At 50.3% G+C, this 18,250-nt stretch overlaps 2 protein-coding genes across 8 annotated transcripts in view; one reads left to right on the plus strand and one right to left on the minus strand.

Moving 5' to 3' along the window:
• The window catches only part of LOC123588145 (proline dehydrogenase 1, mitochondrial), a 74,590-nt gene that overhangs the window by 24,554 nt on the left and 31,786 nt on the right, over positions 1–18,250 (plus strand). The window lies entirely within an intron of this gene.
• On the minus strand, positions 15–6,285 carry DGCR6L (DiGeorge syndrome critical region gene 6 like). 3 transcript variants are annotated; one of them, XM_045458475.1, is made up of 5 exons: positions 6,040–6,248; positions 5,795–5,955; positions 2,008–2,108; positions 1,035–1,175; positions 15–570 (listed from the first exon to the last, which is right to left on the minus strand). In XM_045458475.1, exons 1-5 carry the CDS (start codon positions 6,240–6,242, stop codon positions 487–489), a joined length of 690 nt encoding a protein of 229 aa, XP_045314431.1. In that variant the 5' UTR covers positions 6,243–6,248; the 3' UTR covers positions 15–486. The 3 variants fall into 3 exon arrangements, with proteins under 3 accessions (XP_045314431.1, XP_045314432.1, XP_045314433.1); XM_045458476.1 differs by lacking the exons at positions 15–570; positions 1,035–1,175; positions 2,008–2,108 and adding exons at positions 3,314–3,453; positions 5,242–5,412 and having other exon boundaries at positions 6,040–6,285; XM_045458477.1 differs by lacking the exons at positions 15–570; positions 1,035–1,175; positions 2,008–2,108 and adding exons at positions 3,314–3,450; positions 5,242–5,412 and having other exon boundaries at positions 6,040–6,284.

Genomic DNA, 18,250 nt, shown 5'->3' on the forward strand with positions numbered 1-18,250 from the left:
AGATACCACAGAGCTGTCATATAAGCCACGTGCAGGCCACACTGTGGCACCTTTATTTCTCTGGGCCTCAGAGGGCTTGGGCCTTGGAGCCTCTCCCATTGACTTGGGCTGCATCTGCCAAGGGAAGGGCTGAGACCAGAACAAGCATGAAGCCTGAAGCATGGCAGAGATTGGGTGCGCCCAGTGGAGTGAGAAGGTGCTAGGACCTCCAGCCCTACTGGGCTCAGCTCTGAGGCATCCGATTAGCAGGATAGGCCCACTCTTCCCTTTACCATACCATCCTAGCTTTGGACAAAAGCAAAGGTGGATGGCAGGTGCAGCCAGAGTCCCATCTGGCCTCTCCTCAGAGGGTTGACTCCTCCTGCAGGCAGCTGGGAAGGTGGTGGCCAGGTTCCATTCAGCTTTCTGCTGCCTGTAGCAACTGAGGAACAGGGCTGTCTTCTCAGCTATGATGGGCAGCAGGTAACTGGCAGGGACCCCATCTGGTCATAGAGCTGTCTTCCCCGCCTGGCAGCCCCTCTGCTGCAGCTTCCGGATGAGTTCCAATAGGTTCATCTGCAGTGTCAGCTCCTGAGATGCAGAAGGGCTGCTGTGAGGCCAGCATGACACCTAGACTCTCCTGCACTGGCAAGAGCCCCAGGCAGAAGCCTCCTTTTCCCAAAGGCCCACAGGCAGCTACCAGGGCCTAAGAGTGCCAAGCAATGAACCCATGGGACTGACTTCCAGTGAATCCTGCCCATGGCTTGCCAGAGAGGGGAAAAAGTGGGGATGCCACCCCCAACAAGGCTGCAGTTGTCCAGGCTTGGTGCACACGGAGATGTATGTAGGGAGGAGATGAGGGTCCTGTGAGTAGCAGGCCTGGGGAAGGGGAGGCAGAGGCAGTGGGACTTGCCTTACTAATTTCTCCCTCCTCCCCTCCGTCTACACACCCTGGGCCTGGCTCCCCAGTGACCAATGATAAAACCCCAGAGGGAATTGGACCTTTGGGAACCAGCATCCCCTGGGCTGCGCCAGGGCAGACCCGAGGCACTGACCTGTGGGTTGGTGGTCACATAGAAGCCAGCAACCCCTGCCTTCTCCAGTGTGCTCTGCTGGTCTGCCACCTTCCGGTCTAGCTCTAGGACAATCTTCTGGTCCATTGCCCGCTGCTCCTCACGAATCCGGTGTTCCACTGCCTGCACGGTGAGGGCGGCTCAGGGGCTTAGCCCCCTGCCCATCAATGACTCAAACATACACTGGTGGCTTGCCACTTCCTTTAGCCACCCCCGCCCCCCCCACCTTCCCAATCATTCCAAGGCCACTGATGGTGCCCTTATTGCACCAGGTTGCTCCCTCCTCGGCCACACTGAACCCTGGAGAAAAGTTCGGCTGCCCCACCCCAAATGTTCTCCCTTCCAGGACCTCGGGCCAGGTGTCCCTCCTTTGCTGTGCCAGACTTTGCCCAGCAATGACCGCTCAGGACCACCATAAGCTGGCCAGATGCCAGATCCACCTCTGCTTACTATCAAGCTGCCAACCACCTCTGTGCCTTTGCATATGTTCCCTCCCCATTGGGACTGCCAGCCAACCCCAGCTCAGCACCTCTTCCCTGTATGCCCTGGCTCAGGGCCGTCTGGGACCCTGCACAAATCCCTCCATGCACTCCTACCACCCATGGCTTCTTGGTTACATATGGGTCTCTTGGTTGTCCTGAGCAATCTGGGAACAGGACAGGCCTCATAATCCCACCATTGCCCTTGCACCTCTAAAGCCTTGGGGCACAACGGCCTCCCACTCAGCACCTGCCCTGCACAGGCCTGGGCCATGAGCAGCTGCAGCCCCAGGGAGCAGGGAATCATATGCTTTTACGCAGTTCTGCCACATCCCAACCCCCACAGTGAAGAGCCATACTGGGGGCTCATCAGGTCTCTAGTAGACCACCCAAGCTGAGGCCCAGAGCAGACAGCAGCTCCCATTCCACCCTGGGCCCCCTCCACCATGGCCCAGTCACCCTGCCCACACCCCTACCTCCAGCTCACGCTGCTGAGTTGCCTGGAGCACGGGCAAGTTGTGGGGTCGGCAGGCCTGCTGGGCTTCCTGGTGCTTTTGCCGCAGTGCCTGCCTGAGCACTAGGAGGAGATGAGACCAGAGAAGTCAGGTAGGTGGTGGGAAGTGAGATGGGAGGGGGTCAGGGAACACCTCTTGCCTCAGCACCTGCCCTGGCTGTCCCACCATGGGGCAGCCAGGACAAGGCGCAGACATGAAGCCCTGCCTGATGACCCAGCCTGCCCGAAGCCCTGCACTAGCAGCTGGGTGGAGTTCTGGGGGATGCCCAATCCCCTAGCCCACTCAGTCTTTCCCTCAACCAAGGCAGGGCCATTCTCTAGCAGCGAGGATCGAGGGGACTCGGTGCAAGAATGCAACAGAGGAGGGTGAGTGAGGGCAGGCTGGCGTAGGGGTGGGGCCAGGGCTATAGCCCGGGGTCAGAAGACCAACAGGAGTGGGAGACTGCGGTCTGGAGGCTTCTAGGTTCAGATGGCCACAGGCCAGCATTCCTGGGTGTGAGCTGCCCATCACCCATGTGATATATACAGAGATGTCCAGGAGACCACCCAGGCAAAGGTCTGGGAAAAGGAGGATGAGGAGTCATTGTGCCAAAGCATGGCATGGTCTCTGCTTCCAGAGGCATGGTTGTGTCCCTCCCTCAGAGCTGCCCTTCAGGGTGGGCAGACCTGCCCCACCCCATCCACCACTCCCAGAGGGAGTAGGATGGGCCCAAGGACGAGATGAGCCATTAGAGGTCCTCTGCTGGGGGCGGGGGGTGTCTATGTTACTTGGAGAGGAGTTCACCAAGGCCACTGAGGAAAGCTCCTACAGTTGCCACTAAATCATACCATAAACATAAGCAAAGTTGTCTAGTCTGATAGGACTGGACTGAGGATAAAGGTATCATGGGATGGAAAGAAACCAATCACAAAACAGAATATACAAAACTCTACAGCATAGATCCTAGACCCATGTCAAATGGTTAGATCTCTCCTGTAAGGAGGGGTCCTCGGCCATAAGGAAACAAACCCAACACTAGGTTTGGCAGATACCTCTTAGCCAGTGGTTTGGCACCTGCTGTGCCCCAAATCTTACCAATCTCCTGTTTCTTGGCATTCTGTGTACACCTCAACAATGGCATTTATCACATTCAATGAGTGTGAAACCAAGAACCACCCTTGAGACACCTGCATACACACAGGGACAAGGAAGATGCTCCCTGGTTAATGTTTACACCACGTGGAGGCAGGATGGGAGGAAATAAATAGATAAATGCAGGAACACATTATCTCCTTCACTTTGTTTATCAAACATTGCTGCAAATCTCAGGACAACATCCAGCTTCCACTGGGTGAGACGAGAGCTGTGGCCACTGCCTGGCTTTAGCAGTGACCAAGGAAAGCAATGGCAGCCAATCACCACCACCTGCTGAGTCAGAGGGAAGGAAAAGCAGAAAGTCACAGGGTGCTCACCCATTGCTGGTGGCATCAAAACCTGTCCAAAACTTCTGAAGCACAAGTAGCAAGGTGTCTAGAGGATTATCAAAAAATCTTCACTAAAAGGAACCAGGACTCTGGAGAAACTGCTGCCCTCCCTGCCCCCCCCTCCCCTTTATTATTCGGAGTGCTTTATTCACTCCCTGAACTAGTAATCTCTGTGGATGAACAAAGGTCACCCACATGAGAATGAGAACTACTTATTGACAGCAAGAGTAAGTGACCATCACTGCCTGCATTTGGTAGAGACTCAACCACAGGCAGGAGTGGGAAAGCTTTTTGCTGGCCAAAGGGAAAGGTCCATCCTGATGGGAGGCTGCTGAAGCTGGAAACAGACTGAGGCAGGGAAAGACAAGAAAAGATGAGCCTAAACACCTTCCTGTACCAGAAAGCAAGGAAGTGCTCCAAGAATGATGGGGACACATCAAAAGAACACAGGAGCCAGCCCAAGAGCTCTCCCACTGACCGTATGTGGCCCAATTTGAGCATTATAAAGAATAATGAGCTATGTACTTTGGATTTTTGACTGTATGCATTTTACGTCTCAATGGAAATGTTTACAAAGACAACCACTACAACAGCAGGGAAAATGTAACACCAATTCTATAAAAACTTAAAAACCTGAAGAGAACGCTTCCCAACTCATCCTATGAAGCCAGCCTTACCCTAACACCCCATGCAGAGGCATTATAAAAAACTACAGATCAATGTTCATTATGAACACAGAAGCAAAAATTCTTAAGATTTTAGCAAATCAAATCCAACATAGACAAAAAGGATAATACATCCTGACCAACTAGGATTTATCCCAGGAATTAAAAACATCAGTGTAATTCACCATAGTAACCAAAAAGCCGCATGATCATGTCAATAGATATAGAAAAAGGGATTCATCAAAATCCAATGTCGATTTCTGAGAGAAATGCTAATTTCTGCCATAAACGTTTAAGTTGCATATCATTGGGTCTGCAACTGCTGTCCAGTTTACAGGAAACAGGGTGGAGAAATGGTTAAATGACAGCATGAGGAAGCAATCTGACAGACCCAGCATGGGGACATTCTCTTCAAAAAGTCAATGCCATAGTAAATGTTTGAGACTATTCCAGGAGCAGAGACCAAAGTAACCAAATGCAATGCATAAACCTACACTGTCCTTACAGAGACAGTTTGTGACAAGTTGGGTAATGTGACTGTGGACTGAAGGTCAGAAGACACCCTGGAATGATTAAATTCTCAGGATGCTGTCCCTGGTCACGTTGGAGTGTCCTTGTTCTAGGGCACTGGTTCTCAATCCTGGGCCAAAGTTGACCCCCAATGATGTCTGGAGACATTTTTGGCTGTCACTGGAGGAATATGCCACTGTCATCTAATGGGTAAAAGCCACGGATGCTGCTAAACATCCTGCAATGCACAAGACACTGTCTCACCATTAAGACTTGTTCAGCCACAAATAACAGTGCTGTGTTAGAAAACCCCAGTCTAGAGGAATGCTGAAGACCCAGGGTGAAACCCTATGGTGTTGCATATATATTTAGAGGTATTAAGAACTTCAGCAAAATGTTAATTATTGAATCTACCTGGAGGGGATACAGGTATACACTATTCTTCCAACTTTACTAAATATTTTAACCTTTTTTTTTTTTTAAATAAGTAAGTTTGGTAAAAATACAATAACAAAGGTAGGAAATCTCATGGGGGCAGGGAGAGCTGCCCAGCATACCTTGCAGGAAGGGGCTCCGGAGACCCCTGAGTGGGTACGTCTGGGAGGAGCCAAGGGCTGAGGGTGTGGCTCGAGTAAATAAGTTTTTGGTTCCAAAGGGTGACAGGGCATAGTGCGGGTGAGGGGGCAGGGGTGGTGTGGGGCTCTGCGCCGCTGGAAGGGGAACTGACCCTAAAGCACGGAAGAACTGTCAACACTTTGGAGCATCACCGAGGGTAGTCAGCCGCTACCGCTGACCACCACCACCAGGATCCGCCCACGGACTGACCACACAGGAAGGCCTTGGGCCATCTTGCGTGGACGAGGGTGGAGACAAGGCTAAGTCTGCGCAGGGAGTGTCGATGTTATGTTGATGCGGGGTCGCGCAACTGACAAAATTAAACTGCCTTGACCTTTTTGTCACCAAAAAAGGGCTAGAGGTCTCCGCGCGCTTGACCTGGTCGATTTTAGGGTCTTCATCCGAGCGACACCCAGGGAAGGACTCGGCCTACACAGACACCGAGAGCTAAACTCCCGGAGGAGAAGCGTGCGTCGTCCCGCCTCCCCCGCGCACCTCGGTGCTCATTCTGTAGCCGCAGGCGCTGATTGTACAGGCTCTTCTCGGTGAGGTGCTGGATCTCCAGCAGCCCCTGCACGATCTCGAACACGGTGCCGTCAAGAAGCGCCAGGGCCAGGTCGCTGAGCGTGGTGTAGGACAGGCGCTGCTGGAAAGAGCTGCGGGCAGAGGGACGCAGTGAGCGCGGGCGGGACCCAGGGCCGCCTCAGCCGCCCGCTCCGCCCCACCCCGCGGCCGCGCACCTGGGAAGCTCTTTAACTAGGCTCTGTAGTGCAGATAGCAGCTGGTAATGCCGCTCCTGCTGCCGGGCCCCATCTACCGCCTCTTCGAAGGCGCCACCGTAGCGCTCCATGGTGGTCGCGCCCAGCAAGCCGCCGGCCGGAGCAACCCGCGCCTCCTCTGCGTCAGGCCCGAGTGAGACGCATCCCGCCCATTTTACGACCATCTCCAACGCGGCGCGTCCCGCCCCCTTTTACGACAGTTGAGGCGGTGCGGCCCACCTCCTGCACCCTCCCGTACGAGGCTCGCTCCGTTCTTACGCAGAGGTTCCTAGGAGGGTCCCTCATTGTCCCCGCCCCTTATCCTGCCATTTGGCCCATGCGACCTGAGGCATAACACCACAGCCTCGAAATCGCGAGATTTCGAAGAAGCCCACCCTGCCCGCCCTGAGTCGGCGCGGACCGAGGCCCCGCCCCACCGGGCTAACTCAGCGAGGGTGTGGGTGTGGTCCAGCGCATGCGCCTGTTGGGATGCCGTGTGGTTGCTGCTGTCGCAAAGTGTTTGCTCCTCTTTGCTCCCCCCAAAAGCGCTTGAGTCACTGAGTCCCGAGCTCCACCAATACTAGCGGCGTGACCTTGGGCCATTTTTGTCACCTTCAGGCCTCAGTCTCCTTGTCTTCCACTCATGGGGCGTTTGTCCGGGTTACCTGTCAAGCGAGACCCCTCTCTCCCTCTCTGACACGGGGTCTGGGAGCTCCAGCAGCGGCGGTGCAGGAAGGGTCTGCGCGCTGGAGGAAGGATGGCGGTGAGTCCCTCGCCCTCCCCAACCCCAACACCTTCGTGGGAGAGCTCTGTTCCCACCTTCACCCCCCCACCCCCTATCTGCCTCCACCAGCGTCGTCAACATGTCGAAGAAAACCTGGCCCAATGCCTCAATCCAACATTGAGAATAAAAGTCCTGGAATCCACAATTACACTCTTCATAAGCCACAAAAATATACAAAACAAAGTTTGGATTGCTGAATATCCTGCTGGACTCATGGGGGCAGGGGATTCCCGCCATGGAGAACTAGCATCATGTCTTCTTCATCCCAGTGGGAGAGTATTCAGTGCTGCCAAAAACTGGGAAGAGGCTGCTGTATAGCGAAATGCAAAAGTAGGTAGATTCATGAAGAAGACAACCAGAAAGAAGGCTTGTGTGGCCAACTTGAGCAGACAAATCCAACTGACTATGGATAGAATGCCCAGACTTTGGAGGAGAAACGCATGCTGACTCCCTGGGGGCTATGTAGGATCAGCACCAAGGAGAGGAGGCATCTTAACTAGGGCGTTTTCTGGGGTGATTGATTCCTTGAAGAAGACTCCTTAACCAAACTTTGGTCAGGCTCCCTTTAGCTCTCTTTTTAACTAGGCCTCATGCTTGGGCCCTGTCTTAAGCCTGCCTAGTCTAGTTGCAGCAAGAATCCTGGTAAGTCAGTTTAGAGAGAATTCCCTACCTTTGACCTCTGATTGTCTTTGAAACCGATCAGATTCCTTGTCCCCTACTCTCCTATTCTCAAGAGGACCCATGTGGCTGGGCTGCAGCAACCAAAGGGAGAGTGCAGCGGGGTACATGTTACAGAGGCTCCTGAGGGATTGTCCTAAGAGCAGTAGGGAGATCTGAAGGTTTGGGGACACAGACATGATCAGATTTGCCTTTCACAAGCCACTCAGTAGCCACCATGCTGGTGAGATGACAGGGCTTCACCTGGGTCAGGGTCAGGGGAAGGCAACACAGGGAGGTGGGGTTCTAGAGCCATCTGGGGTTGTACTGAAGTCCCCACTTAGTCCTCACAGTTTTCTCCACGATGTTTCCTCAGTCCTGGCAGGAGTGGCTCTCCCTTCCCCACATGTGCTCTGAGTCTGGGGCCAGGAATGAATACAATGAATGAATGACAAGCACTCAGGCCAGTGCTGTAGAGTATGGAGGACATGCAAAACCCATAGCTGGAGGTGCACACTGGCACCTTGCACCACACTCCTAGCTGGTGGCAGGAGCAGAAGCTGCGACTTGGGCACTGAGCAGCTGTGAGTGGCTGGAGGAATGGGCTGGTTTAGGCCAGGATGCTGTCACCTCCCTGGAGGTCATGGTTAGAGGGTGATAGCAGCATCTGGGTGAGGGTGCCCACCCAAGTTCTGAAGGAGACCTGGGTGACGGGAAGTGATGGGGATTCAGTCTGGGCCCACCTCTCAGTTCCCCATCTGTGAAGGGTACCTGCATGAAGCCTGGAGTCTAAGATAGGGATTTGTGCTGTGTCATCTGGGTGACCATAAGGCCCCTCTGCCCATACAAGCTCAGTGTATCTGGTTGTTCCAAGTCCTGGGAAGGCCAGGTGGGCAAAGTCAGGCAGACCTGGTTTGGAGGCTGCTCCACAGTCTTGTTCTGCTGCTGGAGCAGGAAGGCCCTCTCTGGCAACCCTACTGTGACCTGCATTAGGGGTCCTTCTCCCCAGTGTGGACATAGACAGTGGGTCAGTCAGGCACAGGGACTCCTGGGCTACCTCAGGGTCATCACAAGGGCCCAGTCTGGAGGGAGGTGTTCTGACCGCCAGATCCCCAGGGCTGATGGTTTTGGCACCACTGGGAGCTTTGTCTGCAGGAACAGGGGACTGGCATGTAGCTGGGACATGCAGTGGGGGTACATATCCCCTGTGTATCTGGACTCAGTGGAGCCACATAACACTCACACACTGGATAGTGTCTACCATAGACTTTCACTCTGTAATCACTATCTGTTCACTCCACTTGACCTCCCAAGCCTAAGAACCTGGCTGGTAGCACTTCGGTGACTGGAGCACACTGGGCTGACTCTTCAATATCAGGCGGGTACGGTCGATTGAATTGTGTGCTGGGGAGCTACAGTCCCTGTCTCTGACTGTGTGCCTGAACAGGCACAGCTGAGTCTGTGGCGTGAGGGGGTGTGTATCTATGTGTGTGGGGCTAAAAGCTTCACTGTGAGGTTTTTATAGGGGTTGGTGCTTGAGTGTTGTGTGTGCTTTGAGTTTTTGTGTGTGAGTGTCTTATTGTGTACATAGAGACATGGTTCTGCCCTGGTGTCCTGGCACCCTGCACACATCCACATAGGCCATGCAGACAAAGGCATGAACCACAGCTGATGGAAGTCTTGGCAGAACATCTGTGAACCTTCTAGAATGCTGGGGAGGCCTGTGGAGGCTCTTTTGAGGTCACTTTTTACTCACAACCTGACTCCTGAGGAGTTCTGCTGAGGTGTGGGCTCCCTAATGGGCTTCTCAGTGATGGGGCATACCACAGCTCCTGCTGCAGTTCTGGCCCTTTTGTTTCTTTGTCATCCTTTTTGGTGTGTGAGGCAAGGACAAACACATGATGGGTTTGTCAGTGTGCGCTGCGGATATCTATGAAGTTAGTACGTGAAGTCAGGTCATGTTATTATGGAGGCTGAAAAGTCCCATGATTGGCCATCTGCAAGCTGGAGACCCAGAAAAGCTGATGGTGTAATTTGGTATGAGTCTGAAGGCCTGAGAACAGGGGAGCCAATGATAAAAATCCCAGTCTGAGAGCAGGAGATGTGATGAGATGTTCCAGCTCAGACAGCAAGGCAAAGAAAAAGGGTTGAATTCCTCCTTCCTCTGCTTTCTGTTGTTTCTATTCAAGCCCTCAGTGGGTCGGATGATGCCCACACACAGGGTGGGGACAATATGCTTTGGAAGCCACTGATTCAGTGGAAATGCTGCTCTGACCTGGAAATTTCTTTACAGACATACCCAGAAATAATGTTTCATATAGACTCCCGATGATTAGTCAGGTTGACACATAAAATTAACCATCCTAAGCCCACCCCTTGTCAATTTGGCACCCATATACATCTTTAAGCCATAAGTAAATGCCAAATGAGGACAGTAACAAGGTCATGATTCTGTCTAGCATGATACAACCTTTGTAAGACCAAAAAGGCACTAACTCCTTCCTTAGAGGAGGAGGGAAGTCCTTGAGTGATGTTTACTTTTCTCCTTGAAACCATGTAACTTAAACACTATGATGTAGAATTGGCCATACTTAAATCCTATAACAAAAATTGGTACATCTTATGTTACATGATAATAATGTAAGGGAGGAAAGAAAACAAAGACAGACACAAATGTATTCATAGTAAAATAAGGAGGAAATATTCATGACTATTATAGTCTTCATTTAACTGATCATGTGGTCGTAGCTAGTATTTATAGTTACCTTCTTCCACTACTCCTCTGTATCCCTGTGCCTTTACCAAGCACTTCAGCTAATTTTTGTTCCTTACCTGGTGGGTAAACCTAACCCTTTATTCCCGAAGGGTCTGGGCCATTAATAATCTTGCCTATTAATTGGGTCATTATAGTTTTACATTAACCTTGATCACAAGGCATGGTAACACTAGGAGAGGCCCTAAGGGATCTCCTGTATATTCTTCCTTACTTCCATTGTGGAGTAGTAGTCCAATTTACCCTTGGTAGTCAGGGTAAATCACCCCAACCAGCCTTCTTTGCTTATTGATTCAGAGGCATGAAGAGACCAAAGTGGCTGAGTGGCAGTCTTAACCTCCAGTTCAATAGAATCATTGTGTCTCCTAGTAGAAGCCTTTCTCCTTCTGTGTTTCTTTTTTTTTTTTTTTTAATTTTTTTTTCAACGTTTATTTATTTTTTTGGGGACAGAGAGAGACAGAGCATGAACGGGGGAGGGGCAGAGAGAGAGGGAGACACAGAATCAGAAGCAGGCTCCAGGCTCTGAGCCATCAGCCCAGAGCCCGATGCGGGGCTCGAACTCATGGACCGCGAGATCGTGACCTGGCTGAAGTCGGACGCTTAACCGACTGCGCCACCCAGGCGCCCCTCCCTCTGTGTTTCAAGACCTTCAGGCCAGCAAAGCATGAGGTTGTGGGAATAGGAATCAGAAATTTTGCTAGTGGGTGACTAAGGTAATGGGAGTGGTGCTATTTCAGTTTACATCCCTCAGTTCCTGGACCTATGGCTTCTGGCTATTGGAAAAATAGCACCATGCATTGGATGCTGATTCAGAGAGTATACAATCTTCTGGAGAATCTTGCCTCAGCCCTGCAAGATACTGCCACTTAGCTGACACTGTAATTGAGTCTTCAAAAGTCTATTCTATCATTCTGCCAGGGGCCTGGGTGGTTCAGTCAGTTAAGCATCTGATTAAGTGTCGGACTCTTGATTTCGGCTCAGGTCATGATCTCACAGTTGTAAGTCTGAGCCCTGCATCAGGCCCTGTACTGGGCATTGAACCTGCTTAAGATTCTCTCTATCTCCCTCTCTCTCCCTCTCTCTCTATCAAGAAAAAAAAAATTCTGTGAAGCTAGTTGTTTCAGGATGATGGGAAACATGGTAAGATCAGTGAATTCCATGAGCATGGACTCATTGCTGTAGTTCTTTTGCTGTAAAGTGAGTTTCTTTTTTTTTTATTAAAAAAAATTTTTTTTAACGTTTATTTATTTTTGAGACAGGGAGAGACAGCATGAACAGGGGAGGGTCAGAGAGATAGAGGGAGATGCAGAATCTGAAACAGGCTCCAGGCTCTGAGCTGTCAGCACAGAGCCTGACGTGGGGCTCAAACTCACAGACTGCGAGATCATGACCTGAGCCGAAGTCAGATGCTTAACCGACTGAGCCACCCAGGCGCCTCTATAAAGTGAGTTTCTTAATCAGAAGCAATGCTGTGTAGAATACATGATAGTGGATAAGACATTCTGTAATTCCACGGATGGTAATTTTGGCAGAAGCATTGTGTGCAGGGAAGGCAATCTGTATCCAGAGTAAGTGTCTATTCCAGTAAGGACTAGACAGTACCCCTTCTACGGTAGAGGGAGTCCAGTGGAATCAATCTGCCTCCAGGTAGCTGGACATTACTCCTGTATAGTGGTGCAATATTGGCATTCCATGTTGGCCTCAGCTGCTGGCAGATTGGGCACTCAGTGATGACCATCTCCAAGTCAGTTTGGTGAGTAGAAGTCCATTTTGCTGAATCTATATGTAACCTTCACCCCTGCCACCATGGCCACTTTGTTCATGAGTCCATTGGTCAGTGACAGGAGTGGCTGGGCAAAGAGGCTGACTGGTATCCAGAGAATGGATCATCCTATCCACTTGATGATTGAAATCCTCCTCTGCTGAGGTCACCCTTTTGTGAGCGTTCACATTGGACACACGTTTCTTCTCCTTCCCCTTCTTCTCCTTCTCCTTCTTTTGCTTATTCAGGAAGGTCTGTCCACACACCTCTTTCCCCAAGTTTGTTACCAATTTTTCAGTCATGTTCCTTCCAAGTCCCTGACCATCCAGCCAAGCCTATGAATTGGTAATGGCACATCTGGCCGTTTCTCTTTCTGAGCAAAGTGCACAACCAGGTGCTCTGCTAGGAGTTCCACACACTCGAAGGGTTTCCTTTCACCATTGTCTTTCAGGGATGCCCCAGACAGGACCTTTCATGCTCTTGCTGTCCATTTTCAGGTGGTCAAGCAGACCCATCTGTAAACCAGGCCCACATCTTCTCTTTCTCTGTCATAGGAAACTCCCCATGTTAGGCCATAGGTGCAGGCTGGGAGAGAAGGCAGTGTAGCAGGAGTGGGAACCATGGGCATTTGGGCCACTTCTTCATGTAACTTACTTGTCTTCAGGGCCTGATCAGGCCCAATGACATCATCCATTTGATGATGAAGTGCTGCTGTGCATGCCCAGTGTTGTGGCTTGGTGGGTCAGATGGCACCCAGTTCATGATGGGCAGCTCAGGTGATGGGCAGCTCATGGTAATTTGGTGGCCATAGTTCAGTGTTCAGTCTCTCCTAAGACTCAGTAGTGGGCTAAGAGCTGTTTCTCAAAAGGAGTGTAATTATCTGTAGATGATGGCAGGCCTTACTCCCAAATCCTGAAGGCTTGCACTGTAGTTCACCAATAGGGGCCTGCCAAAGGCTGCAAACAGCATCTCTGCCATTGACCCTTCAAGCACCCTTGGATCTGCATGGGCACTGGAATCAGAGGTGAACACACCTTAAGTGATAGTCACTGTACCTCCTGAAGCTCTTTGGGTGACTGCCAGCCTCAAGGCATAGTCTCCTTGTTCTGGCCAGCCCGTGCATGGCCATGGTCCTGTAGGGAAGCTGCCAACCTCCCCAGAGCCTCTCTTTGTCTCTCCCCTTTAATAGCATTCCTTTTGGATACTCTTTGGGATGCCCACCCATGAGGTTCTAGTCCAGGTAGATGGGTGCAGTAGAGCATTCTGAGTCGGGGCAACTGGGCTGGAATGGTATCCACTGGGCATGCCAGTGGCTCCAGGTATGTGGGGCAGGTTGGGTCTGGGGAGGAGGGTGACACTTAATGCCACTGTAGTTAAGCTTAAAATGATTAAAAATCTAAATGTAATGTGATGGGCATTTTACTACCTTTTTTTTTTTTTTTTTTTAAAGGGACTTGTTAACATACAGGAAAAAAAAATGTCCCAATGGCTTCAAGTGTAAATATATTAGGTCAAAGAAATGAATCACTGATATATGATAAAGCATAGATGAGTCTCAAAAGCATGACACTGAGTGTAAGAAGCCAGACATAAAGGCCACATATTGTATGGTTTCATTTTCACGAAATATCCAGAATACAGAGATGCAGATAAATCCATAGATCCAGATAAAAAAGCAGATTGGTGGTTGCCAGGGTCTGGGGAGAGGGTGGAATGGAAAGAAACTAATGGGAAGGAATGTCTTTTTTAGGGCAATGAAATATTCTGGAATTAGGCAGTGGTGACATTTACATAACTTTGTGAATAGAGTATAAATCACTGAATTGTTCATTCTTATAAGGGTGAATTTTATGGTATGTGAATTATATCTCAATTAAAAAATTATATGATAAATACATATATATTTTTTTAAGAGTTAACATGGGGAACAGTATGATTCTCTGAGTGCTTTGTTTGGTTCCCCCACTACTGAGATAAAGGAAGACCTTCCAAATGAGAACAAGCACCGTGTATTCAGAGCTTGCTCTACATGGCGAGGGAATCAGCCACCAGCAGTTGCAGAGACTCCAAGGCAGGTGGAGGAGTGGGAGAACTTTCTGGTGGAAACAAAAGGAAGACACGTCCTGATGGGAGGGTCAGGCTGACTCAAGGTCAGACAAGATTGGTGAGGGGGAGAAAATTTGGCTTTCTTCCATTTTCTATTTTGGAAGCTTTTTGAGGAAGAGGGACATTGAGGGGAAAATGTCAGATATTGATCAGGTCCTGATTGCTTGGGTCCAGTTGTGGAGGCTGTGGTTTGGCCTTCCAGGCTGGGTCTTGCAGCTCTCAGGGTAGGGCCTCACTGGTTGGAGCAAGCAAGCTCCCGGGCTTCTGAGAGGATTTAGAAAATTCTGTGGGACAAATGGAATATTACTCAGCCACAATAAAGAATGAAAATTTGCCTTTGCAACAACATGGATGGACCTTGAGTGCATTATGCTAAGTAAAATAAGTCGGACAGAAACAGAAACATATGATCTTACTATATGTGGAATCTAGGGAAAAAAAAAAACACAAGCAAGCTCAGAGATATGGAGAACAGAATGGTGGTTACTTGAGGAGGGAATGGAGGGCCTGCGGGGGGCCAAATGGGTGAAGGGAGTCAAAAGGTACAAGTTAACAGTTATAAAATGAATGCCATGGGGATGCACAGCATGGTGACTATAGTTAATCATATCATACTACATATTTGAAAGTAGCTAGGAGTGTGGATCTTGAAAGTTCTCATCACAAGAAAACATTTTTCTAACTATGGTGACAGATATTAACTGGACCGTGGTGATCATTTTGCAAGATATACAAATATCAAATCATTACGTTGTACACCTATAACTAATATACATTGTTATGCCAATTGTATTTAAATATTTTAAAATTTTGTGGACTACAACCCATACTTCATCATTTTAAGTCAACCAGACACTCTTCTTGGGTAGAGTAGAAACTTCAGTGTTTTTACAACAACTACAATTAGCCAGAAAAAAAACCCAGTAATAATTACGATAATGATGAATAATAGTAACATCAATAGTAGCAATCATTATTCCTAAAAATCTCAGGATTTTCATTTTCTATTACAGTAACCCCCTTCAATAACTTATCTTCATAGATACTATTTTCCCTCCTGACCCCTCCGTGTGCACAGCCTCCTCCCAGTTAGTATTTCCCAGCAAGGGGTGTCCTCCTCAGCTACCCCGCCTGCAGGGGCTGGTCCGTGTCCCAGAGTGAGACTTGGAAACATTCCCCAGAAGGTGCCTCCGAAGACTGGACCCCAAGAGGGACGGCAGCCTAGCTAGGGACCCCCTTCCGACAGCTCAAGGCGGCCCGTGCTGGTCCCTGACTGTAAATGGGGACTTGGAAAATTTTCTGAGCTGCACCTCCAATGAGTGAAGCCCACGCAGGACGCGATCCAGTCTGTGAACCACCCACGCCTCCTTTTGCTGGTCGACCCTTAAGCGCCACGTTAGCCAGCCGCTTGGGAGGATGGCGGGAAGGACGCTGCTCCCCGGCCCCCCACCCCTCCCGGGATTTCGGTCCGATCTCTGGGATCGCTCCCCATGGGCTCGGGAGGCCACTGGAAGGATCCTGCCCTTGTTTGTGGCCACTCTCTGGGCTTTGCCTCCGCACTTATTCCTAGAGCTTTTCAAGTTGAGCTCTGGGAGAAAACGATATAAAAGGGGCCGCCAGGTGGCGTAGTACCACCCTCGCTGACCGCACCGGGACGGATTTGGGTCACGAAGCAGGAGGGCGCATCCCCCGGTCTTGTGGGCCTGGCCTGGCCTTGTCGCGGTCCGTCAGGGTGAAATGACGGAGGACTGGGAGGCCCAGGAGAGCCTTTCGCAGGCCTCCTCGCATCGGCCGTCCTGTCCAGGCCACAGCTCCGGAGAAGGGACTTGGAATATGTGGGGGCGTTCCGAAGGCCGCGTTCCACACAGACAGGCACCTGGAATGAAGGGCCCTACCTAGACTTAACCCATGGGTCTCAAGCTGGTCTCCACTTCCAGAGCGGGACTCGGAAAAGCTGATGGGAAAGTCCAGCAACCGATGCCCACGCAGGGCCGATTCCAGGCCCGGACACACACCTTCCCGGGCCATCTGTGCGGGAATAGCAGGTCCGTGTCTCTGAAGTGGAACTCGGGAAACGTTGGAGGCACCTCCGATCACCGGACCCCACAAAGGAATTGAGCCCAGCCAGAGCCCCGTTCTGTCCCTCACAGACGGCTCGTGCCGGCCTACCATTTTGAATGGGGCCTTGGAAAACAATTTCAGGAGGCGCTGCTGACAGCTGGGACACACGCGGGCTGGCGTCTGACCCTGCGATGTGCAAGCCTGTCCTCCCATTATGACCCAGTCCCACCTCGGGCGGGAGTGGAAAAAAACGGATAGCACAAAGACCCGATGGCGGAGCCACGTGTGTGAAGGTGTCTGGGCGCCGAACACTTTTTTCCCGTTACACCATAGCGACTTTGGTTGGTTCCCGCGTGTGAAGGGGCACCCTCAGGTTGTGGTCCACACCTGGCAGGACAGCGACGGTCACTTCTCAAAACGCTGCCTGTTTATTTTCCAGCAAATGGATAGGCGTCAATGCTCCGACTCCCAGTAGGACCCGGAAGATTGCCGCAGGTGCCACAGGCCTCCTGGAGTTCTGCCTGGCTCACAGAGGCCAAACGCCACACTTGCAGATTTCGCCAGACTGCCGGTGGAAAAGTATATAAAAGTGGCCACCAGATGGCGCCATAGAACAGTTATTAGCCTTCAAGGGGACGACACAGTCTAGGTGCTGGAGAGGGTGCACCTTGGCAGTCTAATAGGGTAATTTCCTCCCAGCCCACCTCGCAAGGCATCTGTCTTCCTGGGGGTGGGCAGTAGGCGTCCAGGGCGTCCCGGGGCCTCCTCCTGAGAGCTGCTGACCGGCAAGGCACGACACTGCTGCGCACGGGGTTCTTGGAACATTTCCCTGAGAGGCTGGCGGCCAGGGTGCGCTGCGTGGGCTTCCCCAGAGCAGCCCAGGCGGTTCTGGTCTCCAGGGAGACTTGGTCAGTTCTGAGGGGGCTCAGCGGGACAAGGACTGGGAAACTGAAACCGTGAAAGTACCCCAAGAGAACATGGATGAATCATTGTTATTTACAATTTTGGAGTGGGGAAGTTCTTTCTAAAGCATAACACAAAGCCCAGAAGCCATTAGGCAAATGATCAGTAAACTTGACCTCACAACGTTTAAACAAAATGGATCTTTGCACAAAGCCCAAACAAAGTCAAATGGCAACAAACAGGTTTGGGGAACATTTGTGCAAACACATGTAGAATATGATACTGATTTCAGCATTACTTAATATAGCAGGAAATTGGGGGGAAATAATTGCTGTTAAGAAGGACCAGCTTAAATAAATTCTAGTACATCAATGCCATGATGTACTAGATGTATTTTATTTTATTTTGATTTTTGCTTTTTAATTGAGATAGATCCAGGGGCCCCTTGTTGGCTCAGTTGGTTAAGCATTTGACTCTTGATCTTAGCTCAGGTCATGAGCTCAGGTTGGTGGGGAGCCCTGTGCACTATCAGTGCAGAGCCTGCTTGGGATGCTCTCTCTCTCCCTCTCTCTCTGCCCTGCCCTGATTCTCACTCTCTCAAAATAAATAAATAAACTTAAAATAAATGAGGTAGATCTATAGGTACTGACATGGAAAGAGGTTGATGATGACCTGATAATGAAAATAGCAAGTTTCAGAGCTTCTCTTGGAAAAAAAAAAATGCACCTTAAATAAATACCCCCATGGAAAGGCAATGGAATTAGAATAGCTAAAGCAATTTTGAAACATAAGGATAAAATCTCCCCTATTTTAACAGTTACTACATAGCTAGTAAATTATGTGTGGTACTGGCAGAGGGATAGGCATGTTGATCAATGGCAATGAATAGAAACCCAATCAAATATGCTGAACTGAGTTTTGGCAAACATGCCCAAGTAATTAACTGGATGAAAGATGGTGTCTCCATCAAATGGAAGTAGGGCAAGTGGACATCAGGGCAAAATTAAACTATGCTAAAAGCCTAAAACTCACACCCCATACAATCATTAACTCTAAATGGATCACACACTTATTTGTAGAATGTAAAACATTAGGAAAAAAAAGTCTATGAGAAAAGTCGGGGGTCTAGGGTTGGCAAAAAGAGATT

Source organism: Leopardus geoffroyi, chromosome D3, assembly GCF_018350155.1.
Source record: "Leopardus geoffroyi isolate Oge1 chromosome D3, O.geoffroyi_Oge1_pat1.0, whole genome shotgun sequence".
Classification (NCBI taxonomy): Eukaryota; Metazoa; Chordata; class Mammalia; order Carnivora; family Felidae; genus Leopardus; species Leopardus geoffroyi.

Excerpts from the sequence above, each read along its gene's own strand:
- DGCR6L (XM_045458475.1), bottom strand. The coding sequence starts at position 6,242 with ATGGTCGTAAAATGGGCGGGATGCGTCTCACTCGGGCCTGACGCAGAG. Across the intron at positions 5,956-6,039 it reads CTAGTTAAAGAGCTTCCCAG|CTCTTTCCAGCAGCGCCTGT; the intron begins GTGCGCGGCCGC and ends CTCTGCCCGCAG. Across the intron at positions 2,109-5,794 it reads GCTACAGAATGAGCACCGAG|TGCTCAGGCAGGCACTGCGG; the intron begins GTGCGCGGGGGA and ends ATCTCCTCCTAG.